The sequence below is a fragment of the Phyllobates terribilis genome, unplaced genomic scaffold (assembly GCF_046119375.1).
Source record: "Phyllobates terribilis strain yellow unplaced genomic scaffold, ASM4611937v1 Scaffold_4__5_contigs__length_816908805, whole genome shotgun sequence".
Lineage (NCBI taxonomy): Eukaryota > Metazoa > Chordata > Amphibia > Anura > Dendrobatidae > Phyllobates > Phyllobates terribilis.
Window position 1 is genome coordinate 693,899,295 of NW_027362764.1, and position 27,493 is coordinate 693,926,787.

The 27,493-nt window shown below is 45.0% G+C and overlaps 1 protein-coding gene across 2 annotated transcripts in view; it reads right to left on the reverse strand.

Moving 5' to 3' along the window:
• Nucleotides 1-27,493, reverse strand: part of CALB1 (calbindin 1) — a 122,462-nt gene that overhangs the window by 36,109 nt on the left and 58,860 nt on the right. Inside the window, exon 4 of one of the 2 annotated variants that reach the window (XM_073679567.1) lies at nucleotides 10,075-10,155. The exons of the other annotated variant lie outside the window; for it this stretch is intronic. Coding sequence (XP_073535668.1) covers nucleotides 10,075-10,155 — 81 coding nt within the window. The remainder of the gene's footprint in view (nucleotides 1-10,074; nucleotides 10,156-27,493) is intronic. 2 annotated transcript variants of the gene reach the window in all.

The following is a 27,493-nucleotide window of genomic DNA, read 5'->3' on the forward strand; positions in this document are numbered from 1 at the left end:
CTACACGCGTGCCTCGCCCTGACTTTCCCTGGCATATGGCTAAGGCTAGGGAAGGAAGGAGATGAGCACTAGTCGATCTCCACTAAACTCTATAGACAACAAGGGTAGACAAACGGGGGGAAATTGCTTAGCTTTAGACGACTCCAGACAAATGCGCACACCGCCTCAAGCGAACTAAATTGGAGTGCCAGCAAACTAAATTGGAGTGCCCAAAGTCAGGCCGCCGCTGTAAGGGCAAACAGGGTAATGGGATGTATCAGAAGAGGTATAGCTGCAAAGGATGAGAACATTGTTCTTCCACTGTACAAAGCACTGGTCAGACCACACTTGGAATACTGTGCTCAGTTATGGGCCCCAATATATATAAAGGATATAAATGAGCTTGAAAAGGTACAAGGGAGGGCAACAAAATTAATAAAGGGAATGGAGGGACTACAATACCCAGAGAGGTTGGCAAAACTAGGACTATTCAGCCTGGAAAAGAGAAGGTTGAGGGGGGACATAATAAATGTGTACAAATATGTTAGGGGACAGAATAGAGATCTTGCCAGGGATTTGTTCAAAAGGAGGGATATTACGGTAACAAGAGGGCACTCACTAAGACTGGAAGAGAAAAGGTTTCAGCACCAGCATAGGAAGGGGTTCTTTACGGTAAGAGCAGTGAGAATATGGAATTCACTGAGTGAGGAGACGGTAATGTCGGATTCACTACACCAGTTCAAGCGGGGATTGGATGTATTTCTAGATACCAGGCAGATTTCAGCATATACTTAAAAATAAAATAAAATAGTATGTTGATACAGGGATTTATTCTGACTGCTGGTTTCAGAGTCGGGAGGGAATTTTTCCTCAGGTGAAGATTGGCTAAATCATTTGGGGTTTTTGCCCTCCTCTGGATCAACTTTAGCAATTACAGAACTAACAGGTCGAACTTGATGGACGCAAGTCTTTATTCGGCTTTACAAACTATGTTACTATGTAAGTGTGGCACCCCAGGGGTCTGGTCTCCACAATAATAGCAATATTATGTCTGAGAGCAGGTGGGAGGTCTCTTGGTCAGGGATCTTATGCACGCCACACCTCCTGCCCAGTCCTGGGAGGGGAAGAACTTCCCCTATATAAACCTGGGGCTGAGGCAGGGTTAGAGAGTTCAGAGGGAGAGTGCAGCCAGGAGGGCTGACAGGGAGCTGTGGCTCCGGCTGGGCCCAGCTCCTGGGCCATGCCAGAGACAGAGAAGAGAAGCAGCATAGGAAGAAACAACAGGAGCTCTGTGGGAGCAGTGCTACAAGGAGTCAGGGGCTGGCAGCTGCAGAGCTCGCCCTGACTGAGAAGTTATCACCGGACCCGGAGTCCGAGGCTGTGGGGACTAACTCCTACCCAGCAGCAGAATCTGTCAGGCAGGGGATTTCAGGTCCTCTGGCCAAGAAACCCAAAGGCACGGTCACACGCATGGGACCAGCACCGCCGTCATGGAGCGGAAGCTACTAGAAGGCCCCGAGTCACCGGCCATACGGGTGAGCACCACACGGTACACTCAGGGACGTGGGCTACTTATACCCGCCTCTAGCAAGGTAGCCAGAAGAGTACAGTCAGTTTGGGAGGCCTACAACTCCGCCTGGCCAGGGGAGATCCCATCTGCTCAAGGACTGACCAGGCCCCGATCGCTAGCCAGTACTCTGGGAGGGTCTATCTTTGTCACCAGTAAAGACCCTGAATCACACCGCATCGTCTCTGAGTGATTCCTGCTACCCCCATCATCCACGTCGGCTGCCCTGAGGCCATACCCCTCCCGTTGGGGGTTATACCATCTACGCTGCACTATCCTACCACCGGCCTCAGCGGTCTGCCCTGCAGCGGCAGCTCCATAGCTGCATTCAACGGGTGGCGTAGTCGTCCTACATCTACTGCTAATACTCAGCGCCACTTAGTCTGACTCCCTGGGCACGGACCGGATCACCGCCACGAGACTACAATCCTCAACGGATCCGGCTCCGGGTAAGCTCCCGCGTGCGCAACGCTGCGCGACACAGGCCCAGGGGCGCGTCAACTTTTGGCGTAGTCGGCAGGATTTCGTGCCCGCAACCACCGGGTACTGCGTGCCTGAAAAAGACTGTTCAAACTTACCTGTGGTGAAGATTCCCGCCATCCGGCGCCATCTTCCGCTTCCTTCCCGCCATCGGTGGAGTTTTCCCGCCATTGGACGCCATCTTGAAGACGCCGCGCGGGAAGAAGAGGGGCGTGGACTCCGAAAGCGCGCGAGAACTGAAGCCCCGCCTCACGTCCGGACGTTGCGTAAGGTCCTGGAAGGAGCCCAGCAGACGCCGACGTCACAGGAGCGCGACGGAAGGTCCTCAACCCTGACGATCCACTGCGGAGCCGCGGCCTACGGAAGAGGATCATCGCAAGGTAGGCCACGGTCCACTAGGGGGGAGAAGGATGTCGGATACGGAGGAGAGCTTCACCGCTTCAACCCCCGCCAGCACCACCGCTGTTGCGGTCATGCCTTTCACCATGCCCTATATCCCGGGGGCAGCCTGGCTACCCCAGTACTCAGGGGAGTCACATACCCTGCATGACTTTAGAGAAAAGCTGGATAGCCTCTTCCAGGTGTACCCCCTCACAGAGGAGCAAAAAGTGAGCATCCTGGTGGCCCAATTAACCGGGGCAGCCCAAAGGGAGGTAAAGTCCTGGCCACCTGGGAGGAGGACTGTCGCAGAGATACTAACCCAGCTAACCGAGGAGGAGCTGCAGTACTACCAATACGAGGAAAGCCAAGAGGACCCGGACGGGTCTGAGGACTACCCTCAGGAGGGAGCACAAAGAGGACATAGCTACTGAAGGGAAGTAGCGTGAATAAAGAGCTGTAAATAGTTACCCGTAAGGGTACAAGGACTGCTGCTAATTAAAATATGGTCCCCGTTGGGATTAGTGAATTGTTCCCCATGTGCCCCTATCTTAAACCAGGCTGAGGACTGTGAGCAGCCATTCCTTATCCCCACTGACCGAGGACTGAGAGCGGTCGTTCTTTCCCTCTACCTGGCCGAGGACTGAGAGCGGCCATATCCTGTAAATAATTATGTGTTTCTAGTTATTTATAGGAGTCCTTGGTGGATTTACCGGGAATCCTTGTACATGGTTGGAGCGTAACCTAGGAATGGACTAAAGACTGTTAAGGACTCGGGGCAGGACAGACCCCTACCTGGTTACGTCTCCCTGTTTTGGTGAAATGGACACCTTTGTTTTCTTCAAAGACTGCACCCGGTTGCGGACACACCGTGACCATCTTTATGTGTTTCCTTATTGTATTTTATTGTTGTTGTTATACCCTGTTATGTTTTTGTAAAATATGTTTAGTCCCGGAGTACTAAATTTCACTAGGGGGGAATGTGGCACCCCAGGGGTCTGGTCTCCACAATAATAGCAATATTATGTCTGAGAGCAGGTGGGAGGTCTCTTGGTCAGGGATCTTATGCACGCCACACCTCCTGCCCAGTCCTGGGAGGGGAAGAACTTCCCCTATATAAACCTGGGGCTGAGGCAGGGTTAGAGAGTTCAGAGGGAGAGTGCAGCCAGGAGGGCTGACAGGGAGCTGTGGCTCCGGCTGGGCCCAGCTCCTGGGCCATGCCAGAGACAGAGAAGAGAAGCAGCATAGGAAGAAACAACAGGAGCTCTGTGGGAGCAGTGCTACAAGGAGTCAGGGGCTGGCAGCTGCAGAGCTCGCCCTGACTGAGAAGTTATCACCGGACCCGGAGTCCGAGGCTGTGGGGACTAACTCCTACCCAGCAGCAGAATCCGTCAGGCAGGGGATTTCAGGTCCTCTGGCCAAGAAACCCGAAGGCACGGTCACACGCATGGGACCAGCACCGCCGTCATGGAGCGGAAGCTACTAGAAGGCCCCGAGTCACCGGCCATACGGGTGAGCACCACACGGTACACTCAGGGACGTGGGCTACTTATACCCGCCTCTAGCAAGGTAGCCAGAAGAGTACAGTCAGTTTGGGAGGCCTACAACTCCGCCTGGCCAGGGGAGATCCCATCTGCTCAAGGACTGACCAGGCCCCGATCGCTAGCCAGTACTCCGGGAGGGTCTATCTTTGTCACCAGTAAAGACCCTGAATCACACCGCATCGTCTCTGAGTGATTCCTGCTACCCCCATCATCCACGTCGGCTGCCCTGAAGCCATACCCCTCCCGTTGGGGGTTATACCATCTACGCTGCACTATCCTACCACCGGCCTCAGCGGTCTGCCCTGCAGCGGCAGCTCCATAGCTGCATTCAACGGGTGGCGTAGTCGTCCTACATCTACTGCTAATACTCAGCGCCACTTAGTCTGACTCCCTGGGCACGGACCGGATCACCGCCACGAGACTACAACCCTCAACGGATCCGGCTCCGGGTAAGCTCCCGCGTGCGCAACGCTGCGCGACACAGGCCCAGGGGCGCGTCATAAGCTCCAGAGAGGACAAAGTACTGCTGTTGCTAAAGCCTCTCAAGTAGTAATGAATATTGCCGGCACCTCCCTCTCAAACACACCAGGTATTTATACACCCAGGCCAGGGAGCTAATTAACCAGACGTAGGTAGCCACTGGGTCCTAGAGACAGCCAGCCTCTAAGAAGATGTCTGTAATGCCAAACGTAGAGATCTCCTGCAACCAATTGCAGGGCGACTGTCTGTCACCTCTGACACACCCGTGACAATATCATACCTATGTATAAAAAAAAGCATGTTTGAATCAATGCTAGATTTTAGGGCAACTCCGGCCTATAGGGTGAGAACATCAATTTATTTTCTATTGGCTTTCCAGTATATCAAACCCATTTGTAAACAACAAAACAAGTAATGTTGGCCATACACATAAGATTACAGTGGTCCAAACCTAGACAATCCACCAATGATCTAAGGTGGATAGGAGAAGCCTGATGGGTTTTCCAATTTCTGCTATTGCGGGAATCACGAATTGGGCATGTGGGGTTCAACAATGAAATAAATGCTATCAGACGGGTCTGAAAATGGCCTCTCCTTCTCCGCACTGAATTAGTCATGTAAGCATGGGTGGTCTGAGCATTGAGCCCTCCTTAGGGTGGTGCAATCTGTGTGGCTGCTATTTGAGGGGACAATACTGGAGAGAGGAAGAAAGTAGAATGTGGGTAAAAAGACCACTGCAGGTGGGGAAAGATGATACGTAAGGGAGGGATGATAATAGAGAAGTTACTGAGATTAGGGATGAAATTGGTGAGAAAATTAACCGGAGAGGGGAGTGGTGCTGCGGGAAGGGTAACAATACTGATGGGAAACAATACTTGGGAGGGGTGAAAAGAAGGGAGGGGAGGCCATACTGGGGAAAAAAAACTTTGTGAGAAAATATACTGGCAAGTGAGATGGCACTGGGATAATATATTGGAAGGGATATTAGTGGAGTTGAAGTGATATACGTAATACTGGAAGGGGACAGTGATACCTGGGTAAATGGTAGTGTTGATATCTGGTGGGAGAGATGAGGTGAAATGATACTGGGGAGAGAAGAGTAGAGGAAGAAAAGACAATCATTGAGGGGAGAGAGATTATACCTGAGCGATGGGGTTGAGAAAGAAAACAATATACCTAAGGAGAGGAGAGCTATCTGGTACCTGGAAAGAGGCATGATACCTGAGCGGGGTGAGATGATATTTTGGATGGAAGTGGATTAATAAACATTTTTGTTGTTAAGAAGGAGATATGCTTTGACTGTTTTTCTTCTATGGTGGTTTTGCAGGTGGTTGGGAGGGATTAAGCCTAAATAAAGAAGCACAGGGTGCCTTCTAAAAAATGCAAGTCTGGTCTCAGCAAGTATAGGTAAGCTGCAAGAGAAGTTTTTCAGCAAATAATCATCTAATATGTATGTTCGGGATAAAGCCACCCTCCACCCTGGGATCGAAAAGTAACTATACATTTCTCATGTACAGTCACCCTACTTGGTGCCCTCAGTTTGCCTCTTGTTGCCTTCTCTGCTCAAGTCGGCGTGCCTTTCCTCCTGATTCCAAGATGGACCCCGCAAAAGTGCATGGGGAGTGCAGTGTTAAGCCTATACGATGCTTTTGCTTCCCTGCCTCTCCTGTAGGGAAACAGTGGTTTAGACTTACCACAGCTCTCCCCATACACTTTGGTGGCCATCTTGGAAGCTGAGGTAAAGAAACGCTGATCTGAGCAGAAAAAGAAGCAATGGGCAAACAGAGGTCATCAGGTCAGGTGACTATATATGAGAAATGTATAGTAACTATTCAATCCCAGGGAGGAGGGTCTCTTTCAGTGTCGCCTATCACTGATCATAAAATTTATAATTGATAGGGTTTCTACGTATGGACTGGTATCAGTATCCAGTGTGATATAAAGAAAACTACAGATCAATGTAGATGTAACAAACAGTGACTATGAAAATCAACAATGTTGTTAAATGCGTTGTCCAACAATTTATATGTTTTATACAATTTCCCAGCATAGTCTAAAAATAAAAAAATACACTACCCTCAAATACCAGTCCTCTGCTGCTCATCTTGTAGCACTGCCTGGGTCACCTGCCGGTCTCTTAGCCTCCCCTACCAGCAGCGATGGCCATGCGACAGCACTGGTGACCATGGTCACATGCTCGTACCAACAAATAGCAAGCTCAGATGCAGACGGCGACCTGAACAATGGTACCAGAGGAGCAGTGAAAGATCAGAAAGTGAGTTTACTGTCATTTTTTAATTTTTAGACTATGCAATTTTTTTAAAACATAAAAAGTGGTGGAAACATCAAGATAAATCCAATTTAATCCAAAGTTTGTGAAGGGTTGAGACATGGTCACTCTGAAGACTGGGAAGTGATACATTTGTTACCGGGGTTTCTTATCTAGATTCTTTATTCTAGTACTTATAGTGAAAGGCTTTCTATAGAATTTATGTGGATCGAGTGCTCTCATACATTTCTTTACCAAAACCTGTGTGAAATGAACACCTTCTCATAGCTTGCAGACTGTAATCCCGCAAGGGCAGGGCCCTCTCCCCTCCATTTTACTTAGCAATAACAAAAGTGACAAGGAACTGGGGATGGAGGTTACATAATATTACAAACCTCACCCACTATTATTTACAATGCTTATTGCTTCAGCAGGATAAGACATTTTGGATAATTATACCTTTAAACTTTGAGGGAACAGTTTAGGGAAGGCCTTTTTCTGTTCCTCATGACTGCACCCCACTGTACATAGCAAGGTCCATACATTCATGGTTGGGCGATCTTGTTGTGGAAGAACTTGACTAGTAACACAAAGCCCTGACCAATGAACAACTTTGGGATCAGCTAGAATGGAGATTATTAGCCAGGACCACTCATCCTACATCAGTGTCTGACCTCACAAATGTTCTTCTGGATGAATGGGTAAAAATTCTAAAAGACACATTGCTAAATATTGTAGAAAGACTTCCCAGAAGAGTGTGAGCTGTTATAGCTGCAAAGGTACCAACTCCATATTAAGGCCTATGGATTTACTATAGTAGAAAAGGAATGTATACAGAAAAGTCTAGTCTGGTGTGTACTTTTTTACAGTAAAAATAATATATCGACGTTTACCAGCTTGATTGTGGGCTCTGTTGAGTGAATAGAGCCTGATCGATACAGAATACTGTATACTGCAAACATAAGACTCAAACTCAATATGTACAAAGCCCAAAGGGGTTGCCTGGTTTTGATAATTATTTTTTAAGAAGTTTCATTTAACAATAAGCAACAGGAAGATGGTTGCCGAGATCCCAGTCTGTGCATGCGCCGGCTCGGGTGGCCATTTTCCTGTAGATCACAGCTTCTGGAAAAGCAGCACACGCCGCTCTGCCTCACCGCCGACAGCAAGACACAAACCCCACAGGATATCACCTCTTCTGCTGCTGCCGGGTTCCTGAAGGAGGGAACAGAGGGCACTGCTTCCTGCAGTCCCGCTGCTGGAGCACCCCCATTGTCCGCAGCATTCCTCCACTTCCGCTGGCTTCCTGAGGGGCTCTGCCTCCTGTGACCCCCGCACCACTGTCCCCCAGGTAAGATACCTATTCAGACTATAAGACAGACCCCCATCTTATAAAAAAAAATTTTTCCCTATTTTCCACCCCAAAATTTGGGGTGCGTCTTATGGTCCGGTGAGTCTAAGGCTATGAACCACGTAGCGTTTTTCAAGCGTTTATGCTGCGGAATTTACGCAGCGTAAACGCTGGTGAAACGCTAGGTAATCCGCACCCCATGGTCCCCAAGGGGATTCCGCATGTTCTATGCACATGCTGCGGATTTTTCCGCAGCGTTTATGCTGCGTATAAAAATCCGCAGCATGTCATTTAATTTTGCGGAAGTGCAGCGGAACTCCCGCCATTGACTTGCATTGAGACGCTTAGAAACCGCGACTGTACATTTTTACAAGCGGCTTCTATGCGCCTCTATGTGCAGATGGTACCCAGTTCTGGAGGAGAGGAGACTCTCATCCAGACCTGGGTACCATTGTACCTGTAAAAAAAGAATAAAATAACAAATAAAGTTTATATTCACCTGTCCGGCGGCTTCTCTCTGAATGCCGGCATCGCTTGAGGACCTGCGGTGATGTCACAGTCATGTGACCGCAGGCCCTTCACCGCTCTGTCTCGCGATATGCCGGCAGCCGGGAACCAGCCAGGAAGCAGCGCTGCAGCCACGCCGGGGCCTCGGGGGTGAGTATAGCTTTATTTGTTTTAATTTTTACGGTTCACACTGTATAAATCCATGCTGTTTGCATGGATTTATACAGTGTGACCTAGTTGTCAAGCACTTTCCAAGTGATGCTATCGCATGGAAAGCGCTTGTCAATCTGCATGCGGAAACGCATGTGAATCCGTATGTGGATCCGCATGTATTCTGCAGGAAAAACGCATGCACAATCTGCATGCGTTTTTTCTGCCAGGGAGATGCAGAAATGCTGCAGAAATTTTCTGCTTCATTTCTGCATCGTGGGCACATAGCCTTATAGTCCGAAAAATACGGTAGTAGGCAATACCAGATTTTTTTTTAACTAGAGACCCCATTAATGCTTCAATATCCTCTTACAGCTTTTTATTTAATGGTATCTCACCTTGTAGGTAAAATAACTCTGGAGTAACCATTGTTAAAACAAAATGCAAATTCCAAAATATGTTGAGATTTGAGGTTTGGAAACTACTTGGGAGCAGGAGGTTGGACACCACTGTCATATACAGACACTGGATAGATGTTCAGGAGTCAGGCTATGTTCACATCTGCATCAGAGGTTGTGTTAGGAGGCTCTGCTACCAATTCTGTTGTTTTTGATTAGAAAATGAGGGACACCTCGGCAGAACCCAACTGTCACGGTTCCATCGCTCAGTGTGTCTTGGAAGCAGTGACTGACAGCTCAGTCGTCTAATCTAGTGCAGGGGCGTGCTGAGCTGTCGGTATTTTGAATGACAGCTCGGCCTTTCAATCTGGAACTGGGAGGTGCTGAGCTTCCTTCAGGTGTTCCTTGTTCCAAGTGATTACCCAGCTACTTAACCAAGTTGTCTGTTCCAGATAGCTGCCAGTTGTAGCTTCAGCTCTGTGTGGTTAGTTCCTCTGTGCTTTATGTTCTGAATTCAGACATTCTGATCTTCTGTTGCTGGGCCCTGGATTTGCCTATTGACTACCTGTTTGTATCACCCCTTTTTGCCTTGACACACTTTGAACTTGGAATTCTGACTCTGGACTGTGACCTGACTACGCCTTTTGCTTTATCCCTCTGTATATGACGAGCCCTCTTAGTATCTGACCCAGGACCTCTTGACTACCCAAGCCTCACAGCTTGTCCGTGAGTAGTGTCTAGTGTCACACCAACAAGCTCTGTTATAAGTCACTGGGGTCCATTGGGCATAGTGTGACGGATCTGATATCTGTTTAGAATGAACACATCTGAGAGAGGCTAGATGGATCATATCTCCAAGCATCTGACATACAGTGATTATAGCAGTATGTTTTCTTATTGTTAGTGACCCTCATAGCTCATCTGAATATCAGACTGAAGGTCTATATGTTATTAGCACAGTTCGGAGATACCTGCATGAACTCCTCGCTTGACTTCACCTGCTCTCTAAAGAACGACAAGAAACTCTCCTCAGTCGGCAAGATCTGGGCGAGCTGAAAAAAAAAGAGGCAGATAATGGAAATGAGATGCATTTATTACCAGAGAGCGTTCACTCCACAGTTATACATTGTGCAGGTAAAGAGGCGCGTGAGAGCAGAAATCTTCTCTGCTATGGATGAATGTATCTTCCTAGTCACTGTCCTTTATCGTTAACTCTAGAAACGCTAGAATAGAAAGCGCTGAATGCACATTAATACATCATGCCATAATGCTTGCAAAAGAGGAACTTTATATATAGTTGGCTCTAAGCCTACGCTGCTACTGTATATTGAGAATTTATACTTGGTATTAGGATCTGTAACGTCAGGGATCCTAATAATGGAAGCCACAGACACCAACGTGAAGAAAACACTTGGGAAAGTCGGTACTGTATCTACAGATTGGTGAACTTTTGAGAGTCACTGGATTAAATTTGTTGTCTTAGAACAAGAAAGTTCAATGACTGACAACTGTAGCGGACAGGGGTTGTCTGTAACAGGAAGACATACTATTGGTGCAACCAGTGCAGTCGCACAGGGGCCCAAGAGGTAAAGGGCGCCCATTGCAACCTACAAAGCAGGTGGAATTGTGCATTATCATGAGCTATTGGACTGCAAAGGGCCCCCATATACTGTACACAGGGGCCCACTTCTGTTCCTGCTAGTGGTCAGTAAACTTTATCTCTCAGGGCACAACTAATCAAATTTATCATACAAGCCAACCCCTATGGGTCATCATGGCCATACTGAACTTGTCCCCTTACATTCCAGAAGCGGCTACGAGTGTCAAAAAGTTCAGAGAAGAGGGCGACTCAAGGACCTATGTGTGTCCATAAAAATGCTATATAACAATGGGAATCTGCTTTATCATATGAGATGTCAGAGAGTTGAGAAATGTCGCCCATGCGAGCCAATTTATGATACAATTTGGGACTTAGAAAGACAAAGACAACACATGGTTTGTGTAATAAAGAGAAACATTACTAAGTGAATTTATTAGGACGCGCGGATGATGCAACTAATGAGTCTTTTTAGAGACTGAAATGACATCTGTTCTCCTCTGCGGCTGGAAGATTTCCCCTCTACCTGTGCATATTTTAGGAAGGCTGTGAAATGCAAAAAGCCATTCACAGTTCACATAAACGAGAATGAATGTAAAATCCCTCTTTACGAACATCTGGGAAGCTTTTCCTGGCTGCGCAATTATACTTTATATTGTTCAAGATGTGCAAGTGAAACACAAACTGCAGTCACGTTTCCGAACATCCGCCTGAACGCCCGATCACCCAAGGAGCGACTGAGAGGTTGTGACCGTTTCTACCTCCTCTTATACTCCTGATTGGCAGGAGGACCAAGTTAGAGAAAGTGATTATCTAGAAAACAAGGAAAGTAGCACCTTTGACATATTAGTGGCCAGCAAACAGAAGCAACTATATAACTATGTCTGTGTAATTGGGCACAATGCTCATTTTGAACGCTCCATCAGACTATTGCCTGAATATTTCTGAAGTTCTTTCTGGGGTGCATAGTTTGGGGGTCTCTTAGGAAATGGGGAAATGCCATGTGAAATACCTTTTAATTACCAGATAAACCCCCACCACTCCAGAGCCACGTCTCTGGTGGTCTAAGTGATCTTGTTGACTTGTCCAGAAGTTATGACTTACCAACTAACCATGAACACTTGAGAGCTACAGCCAATCGCTGGCCTCAGAATCTGTACACAAAGGCATCACTGCTGAGGCCAGTGATTGGCTGCAGTGGTCATGTGCACATGGCGAACACGTCATCACAGCTGGCCAAGTCAACAAGACAATTCAGCTAGTATAGATAACCTCAATTATCAATCAGAAAGTAGTAGCAAGAGGTTAAAATATCAATGTTTTATTTAATTCTAATAAAAAAACATATAGAATTATCACCCAGAAAAAAAGTGCACTGTGCATATATAAAAAAATCAGATATGCATATATGCAATCTGATAAAGAAGACAGACAATACTCCTGGATTTATACCTTTATGAAACCAAGTTTTTAGACTGACTGCACAATTTCAATTCATATACCCTGTTTCCTACAGGAGGCTCAAAAAAAGTGAATATATATTGTACCCCCTTTTTTTGTCAGTTTTTATATAGACAATAGTTTGCAAGACACAAAATTACCATAATCCTCAATTATTATGTCATGATTATTACTTTTAATTATTGCACAATCCTGTTGCTTATTATATTTCTCTTTAGCAACCCTCGGATTATAATAAAATAGATCAATTTGGCATACTGTCACCTTTATGAGGTACTAAAAAGTCATGAACCTCAAAACACAATGTCATAACTTATACATCATCCTGCTGCTTGTCAAACACTCTTAGCAGCCCACAGATTCTATTACAACTAAGTAGTTTGGCACAATTTAAACCATTTCACCAATTTTAATATATAAAGGCAGACTTATCTGTCCTGCAGTCTCCTTCATTGGTGTCAGTGCAGGTTATACCATGCTTCGACTCCCGACGCGTTTCATTATTCTTCAGGGTAGTTAAGAGCCTCATGCCATCTTCCAAGAATGTCTGACACTGTTAGTGAACTGCGTACACTTTATATGCTAACCACCAGACCTGCCATATGGTGTGCATTTCCGGTAACCATGTCCCTACAGAATTGCGCTCCATAATCGTGCTCGTATCTACTTCCTGACAAGCACGCTGGAGCGCAAGGTCTCCTATTGCGCATGCACTCGCGGTCGGTGTTCCAAGTCACTTCCGGTTTCTCTGTGACGTATATCTGGCCCGTGGGACGCAAGCTCCGAAGTGGAACGCAACACGTTCCAGGACCGTCACATAGACCTCGGAGCCTGAGCTCTCAGGGTTAGGGTCATGCCTACCACCTCAAAAGGCACACTTATATTGCGGAATATATTAAGGGGGTATATTATAGGGTGTAGTCCACGCTCGAGGTATTTCCCGATCCCCAACATACAAAGTCGTACTTAAAGGTCGGAGGAAACTGTTCTTCCAAACAGGACCTTTTCTATATACAGTACAGACCAAAAGTTTGGACACACCTCATTTAAAGATTTTTATGTATTTTCTTGACTATGAAAATTGTACATTCACACTGAAGGCATCAAAACTATGAATTAACACATGTGGAATTATATACTTAACAAAAAAGTGTGAAACAACTGAAAATATGTCTTATATTCTAGGTTATTCAAAGTAGCCACCTTTTGCTTTGATGACTGCTTTGCACACTCTTGGTATTCTCTTGATGAGCTTCAAGAGGTAGTCACCGGAAATGGTTTTCACTTCACAGGTGTGTCCTGTCAGGTTTAATAAGTGGGATTTCTTGCCTTATAAATGGAGTTGGGACCATCAGTTGTGTTGTGCAGAAGTCAGGTGGATACACAGCTGATAGTCCTACTGAATAGACTGTTAGAATTTGTATTATGGCAAGAAAAAAGCATCTAAGTAAAGAAAAACTAGTGGCCATCATTACTTTAAGAAATGAAGGTCAGTCAGTGCGAAAAATTGGGAAAACTTTGAAAGTGTCCCCAAGTGCAGTTGCAAAAATCACCAAGCGCTACAAAGAAACTGGCTCACATGAGGACCGCCCCAGGAAAGGAAGACCAAGAGTCACCTCTGCTTCTGAGGATAAGTTTATCTGAGTCACCAGCCTCAGAAATCGCAGGTTAACAGCTGCCCAGATTAGAGACCAGGTCAATGCCACACAGAGTTCTAGCAGCAGACACATCTCTACAATAACTGTTAAGAGGAGACTGTGCTGCAGGCCTTCATGGTAAAATAGCTGCTAGGAAACCACTGCTAAGGACAGGCAACAAGCAGAAGAGACTTGTTTGGGCTAAAGAACACAAGGAATGGACATTAGACCAGTGGAAATCTGTGCTTTGGCCTGATGAGTCCAAATTTGAGATCTTTGGTTCCAACCACCGTGTCTTTGTGCGACGCAGAAAAGGTGAACGGATGGACTCTACATGCCTGGTTCCCACCTTGAAGCATGGCGGAGGAGGTGTGATGGTGTGGGGGTGCTTTGCTGGTGACACTGTTGGGGATTTATTCAAAATTGAAGGCATACTGAACCAGCATGGCTACCACAGCATCTTGCAACGGCATGCTATTCCATCCGGTTTGCGTTTAGTTGGACCATCATTTATTTTTCAACAGGCTATTTGACCAAGAAGGAGAGTGATGAGGTGCTACGCCAGATGACCTGGCCTCCACAGTCAACAGACCTGAACCCAATCGAGATGGTTTGGGGTGAGCTGGACAGCAGAGTGAAGGCAAAAGGGCCAACAAGTGCTAAGCATCTCTGGAAACTCCTTCAAGATTGTTGGAAGACCATTTCCGGTGACTACCTCTTGAAGCTCATCAAGAGAATGCCAAGAGTGTGCAAAGCAGTCATCAAAGCAAAAGGTGGCTACTTTGAAGAACCTAGAATATAAGACATATTTCAGTTGTTTCACACTTTTTTTGTTAAGTATATAATTCCACATGTGTTAATTCATAGTTTTGATGCCTTCAGTGTGAATGTACAATTTTCATAGTCATGAAAATACAGAGAAATCTTTAAATGAGAAGGTGTGTCCAAACTTTTGGTCTGTACTGTAAGTATGTGCCAGTTCCTGTCAATGGCAATCATCATACATACATGGATATAGGACCAAAGTGAGGTTTCAGACAGATGATTCATCAAAAATCAGTTATAGCAAATAAAAATATAAGGGGTGGGGGCCCCGAGTTCGCATGTCCGACCAACAATTAGGGGGCTAGTGTAAAACGGAGGAAAATACGGTGAGGGAGAGTTTCTTAGGAAAAAGATAAGAGGGTCTAAATATTCCCTTATTTGTGATCCATTTCCTATACTGTCACCTACCTCACGCGGAGGCTGGCACCCTAGGGGACCTACGCAGTGGCGCCCCCATTCAACAGCGGCTGTCCCTAAGTTTCATTCCTATTCTCTCACCTACAAACTCAGAGAAAAGGGATGAAGGATAGTTCAGTCGGGTGTACTGTTTGTAACCAAAAGATCCATTTGGATTATTTTTGTAAGATCATTCTATCCCAGTCGCCCCCTCTCTGGGGGGAAGGAATCTTATCAATCCCCACAAATGTTATTTTATTAGTATTTCCTCCATGAAAGTTATTTAAATGGTTGGCAATCGGGGTGTTTATCTTATTTGTGGTGTCACGAATGTGTTCCCTGATTCTCTTTCTAAATTCCCTTTTCGTCTTTCCAAAGTATTCAGCCCCACATTCACACGTTGCTTTATAGATTTTACCTACACTACGACAATTGATCAAATGCCTTATACCGTACTCCCTTTTCATGTTATTACTCGTGAAAACTTTTGTTTGTTTCACCGATCTGCATGCCATACAGTCTCCACATCTATAACAACCCTTCATTTTTGTTTCCAACCATGTTGTCTGAGGGGACTGCTTGTAATGGCTATGGACCAATCTATCTCTTAATGATAGACCCTTTTGAAAGGTAATTTGGGGGATGTCATGTATACTTTCATTGATGTCCACATCCATTAGCAGAATTGGCCAGTGACATTTGAGAATTTCTCTAATGTCATTAGCACGGTTTGAAAATCTAGTGATAAATCTAGACTTATTTTCCAGTTTGTTATTTACAGCTGGTCTGACGAGATCTTTTCGATCTTATGTCAAGGAGGATCTATATGCCTCTGTCAAAATCCCCTTAGGGTAGCCTCTTTCTAAAAAACGCTGTCTCAAATCATCCGCTTGTTCTTTAAATTTATTAATATTGGAACAATTCCTGCGTATCCTCAAATACTGTCCTTTTGGAATGCCCTTCTTGAGTGGGGCAGGATGTCCACTGTCCCATCTCAAAATGGAATTAGTTGCAGTGGGTTTTCTAAACGTGCTCGTAGTTAGTTCGCCGTTATCCCCTTTTTGGATGTAGACATCAAGAAATGCTAGTTTTTCTCGATTCATTTCATATATGAATCGTAGACCCATATCGTTCACATTCAGCCCTTCCACAAAGTCATTCTCAGTTCCTTTCCATATCACGAAAATGTCATCGATGTATCTTAACCAAATGACCACCCTCTCAATCCCTGGGATAGGGGGGTCACTGAATATCTGTTTTTTTTTTTTTTTTGAGCCTCCTCCTGTAGGAAACAGGGTATATGAATTGAAATTGTGCAGTCAGTCTAAAAACTTGGTTTCATAAAGGTATAAATCCAGGAGTATTGTCTGTCTTCTTTATCAGATTGCATATATGCATATCTGATTTTTTTATATATGCACAGTGCACTTTTTTTCTGGGTGATAATTCTATATGTTTTTTTATTAGAATTAAATAAAACATTGATATTTTAACCTCTTGCTACTACTTTCCAAGTCAACAAGACCAGCGGGATGGCAAGAGCAATGGCACTTTAATGGATGCCCAACATATAACATACAGTACAGACCAAAAGTTTGGACACACCTTCTCATTTAAAGATTTTTCTGTATTTTCATGACCATGAAAATTGTACATTCACACTGAAGGCATCACAACTATGAATTAACACATGTGGAATTATATACTTAACAAAAAAGTGTGAAACAACTGAAAATATGTCTTATATTCTAGGTTCTTCAAAGTAGCCACCTTTTGCTTTGATGACTGCTTTGCACACTCTTGGCATTCTCTTGATGAGCTTCAAGAGGTAGTCACCGGAAATGGTTTTCACTTCACAGGTGAGCCCTGTCAGGTTTAATAAGTGGGATTTCTTGCCTTATAAATGGGGTTGGGACGATCAGTTGTGTTGTGCAGAAGTCTGGTGGATACTCAGCTGATAGTCCTACTGAATAGACTGTTAGAATTTGTATAATGGCAAGAAAAAAGCAGCTAAGTAAAGAAAAACGAGTGACCATCATTACTTTAAGAAATGAAGGTCAGTCAGTACGAAAAATTGGGAAAACGTTGAAAGTGTCCCCAAGTGCAGTTGCAAAAACCATCAAGCGCTACAAAGAAACTGGCTCACATGAGGACCGCCCCAGGAAAGGAAGACCAAGAGTCACCTCTGCTTCTGAGGATAAGTTTATCTGAGTCACCAGCCTTAGAAATCGCAGGTTAACAGCAGCTCAGATTAGAGACCAGGTCAATGCCACACAGAGTTCTAGCAGCAGACATATCTCTTCAACAACTGTTAAGAGGAGACTTTGTGCAGCAAGCCTTCATGGTAAAATAGCTGCTAGGAAATCACTGCTAAGGACAGGCAACAAGCAGAAGAAACTTGTTTGGGCTAAAGAACACAAGGAATGGACATTAGACCAGTGGAAATCTGTGCTTTGGTCTGATGAGTCCAAATTTGAGATCTTTGGTTCCAACCACCGTGTCTTTGTGCGACGCAGAAAAGGTGAACGGATGGACTCTACATGCCTGGTTCCCACCGTGAAGCATGAAGGAGGAGGTGTGATGGTGTGGAGGTGCTTTGCTGGTGGCACTGTTGGGGATTTATTCAAAATTGAAGGCATACTGAACCAGCATGGCTACCACAGCATCTTGCAGCAGCATGCTATTCCATCCGGTTTGCGTTTAGTTGGACCATCATTTATTTTTCAACAGGACAATGACCCCAAACACACCTCCAGGCTGTGTAAGGGCTATTTGACCAAGAAGGAGAGTGATGGGGTGCTAGTCAGATGACCTGGCCTCCACAGTCACCAGACCTGAACCAAATTGAGATGGTTTGGGGTGAGCTGGACCGTAGAGTGAAGGCAAAAGGCCAACAAGTGCTAAGCATCTCTGGGAACGCCTTCAAGATTGTTGGAAGACCATTTCCGGTGACTACCTCTTGAAGCTCATCAAGAGAATGCCAAGAGTGTGCAAAGCAGTCATCAAAGCAAAAGGTGGCTACTTTGAAGAACCTAGAATATAAGACATATTTTCAGTTATTTCACACTTTTTTGTTAAGTATATAATTCCACATGTGTTAATTCATAGTTTTGATGCCTTCAGTGTGAATGTACAATTTTCATAGTCATGAAAATACAGAAAAATCTTTAAATGAGGTGTGTCCAAACTTCTGGTCTGTACTGTATATTACGTCTGGAAAATATTCCTGCATCATGCATCATGGCTTCTTTTCATAACAATGCCCAAGAAATCCTCATAGATCTCATGGATCTCATAGATCCCATTGATTTAATTGTTCTGGTATGTTCATTTAGGACAAGTTGTATAATTATTATCCTAGGCACTATTTTATTTTTTATTGATGTTATACATTCTTGTGTCTACTATTTTATTATATAAAAAAAATTTAGAATGTGGACAATGATAAATGAAGAGTATTGGAGTCAATGTAAAGTGGCCAGACATGCAGTCATGTTAGACCACTGAAAGGGCAATGTTAGACCGGTTTCGGCCAATCATCGACACATTTACGTTAACGAATAAAAGGCAGATTGGATTTTCGGGGTCTTTATTGGTTGCTGTAGTTGAAAAGTTGTCTATGACGAACGACAGATCTGGGTCCCATCAATGGAAGCTCAGACCAGGCCATAGAACATGACAAAGCTCAAGGTTTTGATGCCCCAAAAATGCTAAACTGATTAATATTTGGACATTTTAAGTCACTAGAGGAAATCCCAGGAAGGTCTTCGTCATCAGTATCATCATTAGCAGCTCATGGCTGAATGACATTGGTTTTGCAAATAGTATATTTGAATGAAATACTACTAGGACGCAGGAAGATAATCCAGTGTGACAAAGCTCATTTCCAAAACATTTGTGTAAACTGAATGAAAGTTGGAAATTTGCATAACAGCTTCGGAGGAAAATATTACAATGATATTGCAGGGTTACATTCTGTAAAGCTATGCATATAGACAGTCCATGTATCTAGCCAAACTATGTACACAACCCAGCAGCAGAGCAGGAAACTTCTGAGCAATAAGAGCATTTGGTCTATTGTAAAGAGTGGTCACAAATAAGACATCTGCAGCGGGGACAGCCTGTTTGTGCAATGTATCAGTGTCCCAAGAAAATTTCTCAAAATGGGATGTGGGCTCTGTACATTGTTACAGTGTTTGATGGCTTTTTTTTTTGTGGAGGAACTCAAGTGGAAAGGTCCTGATACATATGACTAATCTTGGTCAAACTCGCCAATACTGAGGTGTTTCAGCCGACAGCCTAATGGGTAGGAGGGCGCCAGATCATTGGGGAGGTGACGATAGGGCATTTCGGACTGCTGGTCACATTGTTCTCCTTGAGATAAACTGCTGGCTGAAAACTCATAGGGAACACATAGAGAGCGCTCGGCTGAATGAATGCTCCTGTGTATGAGAGAACTAAACAAGGTGAAAATGGGGAAAAAAACTGCCCACCGAATGAATGTCCACGTGTGGCAGGTGCACAGAACCCTGTCCTGATGAGACATAAGCAGCAATAGAGGAAGACCAAGGTTGATTCCAGCTCCTCTTAATAAAAACAAAAATTAATTTAGTACATGTTAAAATAGTAAGAAAACTCCAATGAAAAAAGACTCATCAAGGAAAGAAAGGCAACACGTTTCGATCGCAATCCTGCAATCTAATTTTGAGCCTGATTAAGTTCACAGGATTGCAATCAAAATGCGTCGCCTTTCTTTCCTCGATGAGTATTTTTTCATAGGAGTTTTCTTACAAATTTAGCATGGGCTAAATCAATTTTGGATTTTATTACAAGGAGCAGGAATAAACCTACTTCGTCTACTGTGTATGAGAGTCTACTGAGATGGCTGTCAGCTGAATGACCATCTTTTGGCCAACAGTCATCTACTGTGAATAGCCAGCATTAGGTACAGAGCCCTGACCTTGATCCCATTGAATACCTATGACATGACTTGGAGCGTTGATAGCTTCCTTATCCCACATCAATGTATGTCCATTTTGGATAAGAAGGATATGGAGGCTGACCATCTTATGGAAAGCCTGCTCAGATGTGTGGAGGCTTTCATGGCCAACAAAAAAGGTCTAACTCTATATTAATGAGCAGTGTTTTGAAATAAGATATCTAAAAAACTTCTATTGGTGTGATGGACGCACCTACATTTGGCAACATTACATGTAGCATTCACCAGCTGAATTTAGAAAAGCAGTAGAAAATTGGATAATGCACGACACCCAAATAAGATATCAACATTTGCCTCATTGACTACCGAAATGGATATTTGTGATGTCTCTTGTTGTAAAGTATGTCAGCCAAAAAGCATAAGGAAAAAACAAACTTATCACACAGAATTCGGCAAGTTTGACTTCTGCTTGTGTCATCTGGCTTTACACTGCCTAAATATTGCACAGCAATAATAAATATAATAAATCTCCCCCACGTGACCAACATTTTCAGTATGCACACAGACAAGTATGCTGATGATTGAGGATGAAGAAGATGACCAACAACATTAGATAAGACTACTATATAATAAAATGGATAAGGAACAACAAGCTCTTGGCTGAACGGCATGAAAATGACTATAATATACCTCGAAGGTCATCTGAAAAGCTGGAGTGCTTCTTTAAATGCTTCCTAACCTAACGGTAGTTGTCCTGTCCATGTACTGGTTTAGATGTATAAGGGCAGGTTCACACAAGCATACGAAAAATCGTTCAGAGTTTCATCCAGAAAAATGGGATGATGTTGTTCTCACTTGTCATCCATGTGCAATCTATTTTTTGCAGCATTAGATATTAATCATTTACAAAACCATTTGCAGTTTCCTATGTTACAAAACTGGAATGTATCCGTATAAAAACAGATGTTAAACTGTGGCTACATACGGCATCTGATTTTTTTTTTTTACGTACCCCTAAACTTGAATGGGCGCATGCTGTGATTTTTTTTTCACATGGAGATTCGGTCAGTGAAAAAAATTGCTCATCTGCACTGCCCCAATGAATAACATTGGTCCAAGTGCGGTCTGTTTTTTCCATGGCAGCGCTCAGACCGAATTGTGTGAACGAGTGCTTACTGTGCTGAACTATTCTGACTTTTTATAGCCATGATTTTGGAATAATCTCTTTCTGCCTTCCATGTGATACTTGTGCTATTCATAGTCCTGACTTCCTGACTATTCTCCTGCCTTTACCTTTGGATTTGATGTCTGTGTATGACTGGTATACTGCATTTTTTCACCAGTTTTTTTCTCTGCATGCTCTTTCTCTACGCTTCAGTTGTTTCTGAGCTAGTGGGTAGAGACTAGCTGCTATGATGTCTCTCATACACAGTACACAGAGACAGAGGAATCCCTGCTCTTCTATCTCAATATAATTCACAGACAGAAGCAGTAATATGGAGGACATTAGACAGCAGTACTGAGCAGTGTAGCTGTGACTCTAGCACTGTGATGAGATAAAACAGCAACATGATTTGTCTGTGCTTCTCTCGGATTCTTCCTCCTTCGCCTTCTTCACCCCATCTTTCTAGTGACGCGCCCCCTGGGCCAGTGCTGTTTGGGGATTACCCGGAGCCGGATCAGATGGGGGTTGTAGTCTCCGAGTGGCGGCGACCCGGTCCGTGCCCAGGGTGTCAAACTCAGTGTGTGGCAGTCTTTACAGATGTTGTTAAAGGTCCTTAGTGTCGACTACGCCACCCGTTGATTTGCGGTCAAAAGGCCGCCGCTGCAGAAGGGTCCGCTGAGGCTGGTGGTGTGTGTGCAGCTGTGATAGTATAACCCCCAACGGGAGGGGTATAGCCTCAGGGGGTCAGATGTAGAGGATGGTGGTTGTGAAGGTGCAGGATGAATCAGCAAGAAGACTCAGAGTCGGGCTGTGCAGTTCAGGGGTTTTTACTTACGGGTGTTCTTATGGTCACTCTGGCCTGAAGCGACCACCCGAGTCGTGCTGCGTCCACCAGGTCCTGGACTCGGCCAACCCCCAAGCAATTCTGGAGCGTGGTCCTGAGCTCCTGTCTGACTTTCCCTCTCTTCTGGCCGTTCTCACTAGGGATCCACTTATGTCCGGCTCCCTCGGGTCTCTTGGTGGGTACACCTCTTCTGGGTTCCCTGACCCTATACTTGGTATGCCTTCCTAGTGGATTTAGTGAGGGTCGTGGCAGATCCTGCCCACAACCTCCGGTCTCTGGCTGAGGATTAGTGGCCTCCACCAGCTTGGGATCCGGTACCCTGGGTGCCAACCCTTCACCCTGCTGTTTGTATTCTGGGGTCTTGGGGTTCCTTCTTCTTCTCTCTGGGTCCTTCTGACTCCTCTCTCTCTCTCTCAGACTTGGCCTTGGAGCTGGGCCCAGCCGGAACCACAACACCCTGTCAGCCCTTCTGGCTGAGCTTCTCTGCTCTGCTCCTCTGACTGAACTCTGACAGACTCACTCTACAAAAGACCCTGTCCTAAGATGGTGCCCACCTTATATACTCCCTCTATGTGTGAGCTCAGGTGACCAGCACCCAATGAGCTCCTAGCCTTACCCAGACTGCTCCCCCTATCTGCCCCTACACTACTGGGATGTTCCACCCTCCTCCCACTCCAGCCAGGGACAGACACTATCGTACCTGCACATATATTGGTGGGAGTACCGTCGATCTGTCCCCCGGAAATGGGATGTATGTAGTGCATGCAGCTATCTGAGCTCAGTTCCACACTCCATCCTTACCCGGGAGTGGAATACCACACCTCTGGCTTGAGGCGTAATACCCCTGTAGCAGCCGAGTCCTCAGGGTGCTACATTAGCCTTTGATAGGCACTTTTAATCTGTTCCCTCAGTGTGCTTGGCAATCTGTCTTCTGTTGGTGAAGATGGACTTGCACTGTTTTCCTTCAAAGTGAATAAGGAGTTCCAGAGGGAAGAGTGAGGGGAAAAAGTGTCTCATAAGAAGAGAAAGAAGCAGATTTCCCTGATAGTATGTAAGGCCGACGTCAGCGGTCGCGTGACCTGTCACATGACTAAATGATGTAATGGAAGGTCCTTTTAGACCATTTCGAGCCGCCGGGAAGCCAGGACGCATCACTAAGGAGACCGGGGGCCATCAGAAGGTGAGTATAATGTTTATTTTTTACCATTCTTTTACTATTAACTTGGTCACACTATATAAGTCCATGCCGGTTGCATGTATTTATATAGTGTGACCAAGTTGTCAAACACTTTTCCAAGTGATGCTAAAATCGCTTGGAAAAGCGCTTGACAGCCCGCATGCGAAATCGCATGTGAAAAACGTGGGACATGCGCTTCTACCTGGCAGGAAAACGCGTGTAAAATCCGCATGCGTTTTTTCTGCCAGGGAGATGCAAATCCGGAGCATTTCTGCATTGTGGGCACATAGCCTTACAAAGTTTCTTATATTAACTTCTACTATTGATTTATGCAAAGTTAGCTGAAATAACAGTGATTAAAGTCTATGTGAGTCTGTCAGAATTAATTAGAATTTTAAAACAGATGATACCTAGGTGTTATAGATTGAAGACATTATCCTAAAAAGTATATTTTGGACTATAAGATGCACTTTTTCCTCCAAAATTTTGGAGGAAAGTGTGTGTGGGGGGGGGGTCTTATAGTCAGAATGTGTATAGTCCGAATGGTGTTGCTGTGGCTGTGGATTGTGGGGGGAGGGAGCGGCGGAGAAGCAGGACACAGGAGGCAGGAGCTCCCTGCTACAGCCTACACTGTGCCCGCTGCTAAAGAAAATGAATATTCACTACTTCCATGGGTGTGGGGAGTAGTGAATATTCATTCTCTTTAGTAGCGGGCACACGTGATAGCAGAGCTGCTGCAGGAGCCGGCGGCTGCTGCTGACACTGTGTGCGCTATTAAGGAGAATGAATAATCACTACTCTCCACGCCCATGGGCATGGGAAGCAGTGAATATACATTTTCTTTAGCAGCGGGCACAGTGTAGGCTGCAGCAGGGAGCTTCTACCTTCTGTGTCCTGCTTCTCCGCCGCTCCGCCCCCCCCACAATCCACAGCCACAGCAACACCATTCGGACTATACACATTCTGACTATAAGATGCACCCCCCACTTTCCTCCAAAATTTTGGAGGAAAAAGTGCATCTTATAGTCTGGGTATTATTGGTTAGGGTCTTTCTTCTACTTTGCACAATTTGAGTAATTATTTCAACTTTCATAACAAAATATGTGCTGTATTTTTAGGACTATAAGACTCACTGGACTATAAGACGCAACTAGGTTTTAGAGGAGGAAAATAGAAAAAAAATTGAAGCAAAAAATGTGGTCATGATGCCCTGTTATGGGGGAGGGGGTCTGCCTGACACTGTTAAAGGGGTAATGTCCTCCAGTTCTGGACTAATGTCCCCCATCTTGGTATATATGGACTCCCCTTCCTTTTATACGTGGCCCCCATCCCCTTCTCATAGTTTCGGTGTGGAGAGCAGTGACTATTTTGGCAGCTCATCTCAGCGTGTGAGGCGCATGGCAGTGATGTCATATGCTGCTCACACAGTGAGATCAGCTGCTGGCAGCAAAACAGGACGCAGCGCTGGAGCAGAGGGAAGGAAGGTGAGTAGAATCATTTATTTTTTTTATGTGCAGCATGATGGGGATAGGGATGCCATGCATATCAAGATGGGGGTGCCATGCATACAAGGATGACAAGGATGAGGGTGCCATGCAAACCAGGATGGGGGTGCCATGCTTATCAGGATGGGGATGAGGGGTGCCATGCATACCAGGATGGGGATTGGGGTGCCATGCATACAAGGATGGGGATTGGGGTGCCATGCATATCAGGATTGGGATGCCATGCATGTCAAAATGGGGTGCCATGCATATCAAGATGGGGGTGCCATGCATACCAGGATGGGGGTGCCATGCATACCAGAATGGGGATGAGGGTGCCATGCATACCAGGATGGGGATCGGAGTATCATGCATACCGGGATGGGGATGGGGTGCCATGCATACCAGGATGAGGATGGGGTGCCATGCAAACCAGGATGGGGATTGGGGTGCCATGCATATCAGAAAGGGGATTGGAGTATCATGCATACCAGGATGGGGATTGGAATGCCATGCATACCAGGATGGGGATAGGGTGCCATGCATACCAGGATGGGGATAGGGTGCCATGCGTATCAGAAAGGGGATTGGAGTATCATGCATACCAGGATGGGGATTGGAATGCCATGCATACCAGGATGGGGATAGGGTGCCATGCACACCAGGATGGGGGACCATGTATACCAAGAAGGGGATGGGGGCCACGTATAAAAGGAAGGGGAGTCCATATATACCAAGATGGGGGATATTAGTACAGAACTGAAGGACATTACCCCTATAACAGTGTCAGCAGCAGACCCCCTCCCCCATAACAGGGCATCATGACCACATTTTTTGCTTCAATTTTTTTTCTATTTTCCTCCTCTAAAACCTAGTTGCGTCTTATGGTCCGGTGTGTCTTATAGTCTGAAAAATACAGTACATATTTTGTTATGAAAGGTGGAATAATTACACAAATTGTGCAAAGTAGAAGAAAGATCCTAACCCATAATTAGAGATGAGCGTTGTTCTACTCGAACTTTTCGCCAATCTCAAATTTGAGCTGTTTTGGGCGGTGTTCGAGCCGTTCGGCGAACACGAACGATTTGAGAAAAATTCGGCTGTTCGAGGTTATGTTCGATAACTGTTCGTGCACCAAAATCATAACTGGATTTTTTCTCAGTAATGATGAAAATTAATGTTAATACGCAGTTTGAGTGTACAGCGGGGCGGGGGGAGGGGCAGGGGATGGATCTCTGCAGGAACAATGAAGATCTCCATTTTTTTTTCTCTTTCCCGCATTTACAGTGGGGAGGTGCAATCTGTCAGCCTATCAGCAGCGCACACACGGAGCGAAGTGCTTTTTTTCACACAAGCAAGGGCATGTGTCATTGGCAGTGTATGTCACATGTCCTTGCCCTATAAGACCAAGCCATTTTCCCCGTCGCCACCATTTTCTCACTGCTGCAGCTGCGTGTTAGACGGCACCGCTGTTGCTGTGTGCGCTATACCTTGTTAATTTCAAGCCAATTTTCGCACAAATCTACAGATAGCTTGGGAGTAGGGAATAGTTGTGATTGCAGTCCTTTTAAGGACTAGGTTACAGCATTTCCTACGACTTTTATCAGGCAGGTCTGTGCTCTTAAATAGATAGATTGTGGGAGTAAAGACTAATTGTAATTGCAGTCCTTTCCAGGACTAGGTTACATCAGTTCCTATCAGTTTTTGCCAGGCAGGTCTGTGCCAGTGCTGTGCAAGTTTTTTTCACAGCATTTGGCTGAATCTAGCAAAGCTAATCCTTTTTGGCCTATTGCAGAGTGTGTTAGTCAGTGGAGTAGCCTATCTGTGTTGCAAGATATACCACCTGTGTATAGAATACCAATTTTTTTACTGCACCTAGTGAAGTAAAATCTTTTGGGCATAGCATCATTCTATTAGTCCATCTATACTGACCTCCATCAGGTTGCAAATTGAATATAATTTTTTTCTGCATCTAGCTCTGAAAAAATATTTGGGCTTCTAGCAGTGTGTGGGACTTGTTCTATTAGTCCATCTATACTGACCTCCATCAGGTTGCAAACTGAATATAATTTTTTTCTGCATCTAGCTCTGAAAAAATATTTGGCCTTCTAGCAGTGTGTGGGACTTTCTCTATTAGTCTATCTATACTGACCTCCATCAGGTTGCAAACTGAATATATTTTTTTTCTGCATCTACCTCTGAAAAAATATTGGGCTTCTAGCTGTGTGTGGGACTTGTTCTATTAATCCATCTATACAGACCTCCATCAGGTTGCAAATTAAAAATAATTTTTATCTGCATCTACCTCTGAAAAAATATTTGGGCTTCTAGCTGTGTGTGGGACTTGTTCTATTAGTCCATCTATACTGACCTCCATCAGGTTGCAAACTGAATATAATTTTTTTCTGCATCTAGCGTTGAAAAAATATTTGGCCTTCTAGCAGTGTGTGGGACTTTCTCTATTAGTCCATCTATACTGACCTCCATCAGGTTGCAAATTAAAAATAATTTTTTGTCTGCATCTAGCTCTGAAAAAAATATTTGGCCTTCTAGCAGTGTGTGGGACTTTCTCTATTAGTCCATCTATACTGACCTCCATCAGGTTGCAAATTGAATATAATTTTTTTCTGCATCTAACCCAGCCAATAGTTTTGGCCTAATACCACAGTTTGGCCACTCAGCTCTGCTCGGTTCCCATCCATTGTTTTTTTGTGCAAACAACTCCAGAGTTGTGAATTAGTTAACCACCAAAATGAGTGGAAAAAGGCCTGCTGCTGGTGGAAAGGGGAATAGGCGTGTTGGGAAGGGGAAAAAAGGTTGTGGCCGTGGGGTAGGTGTTAAAGCAACAGTAACATCTGCAGAAGA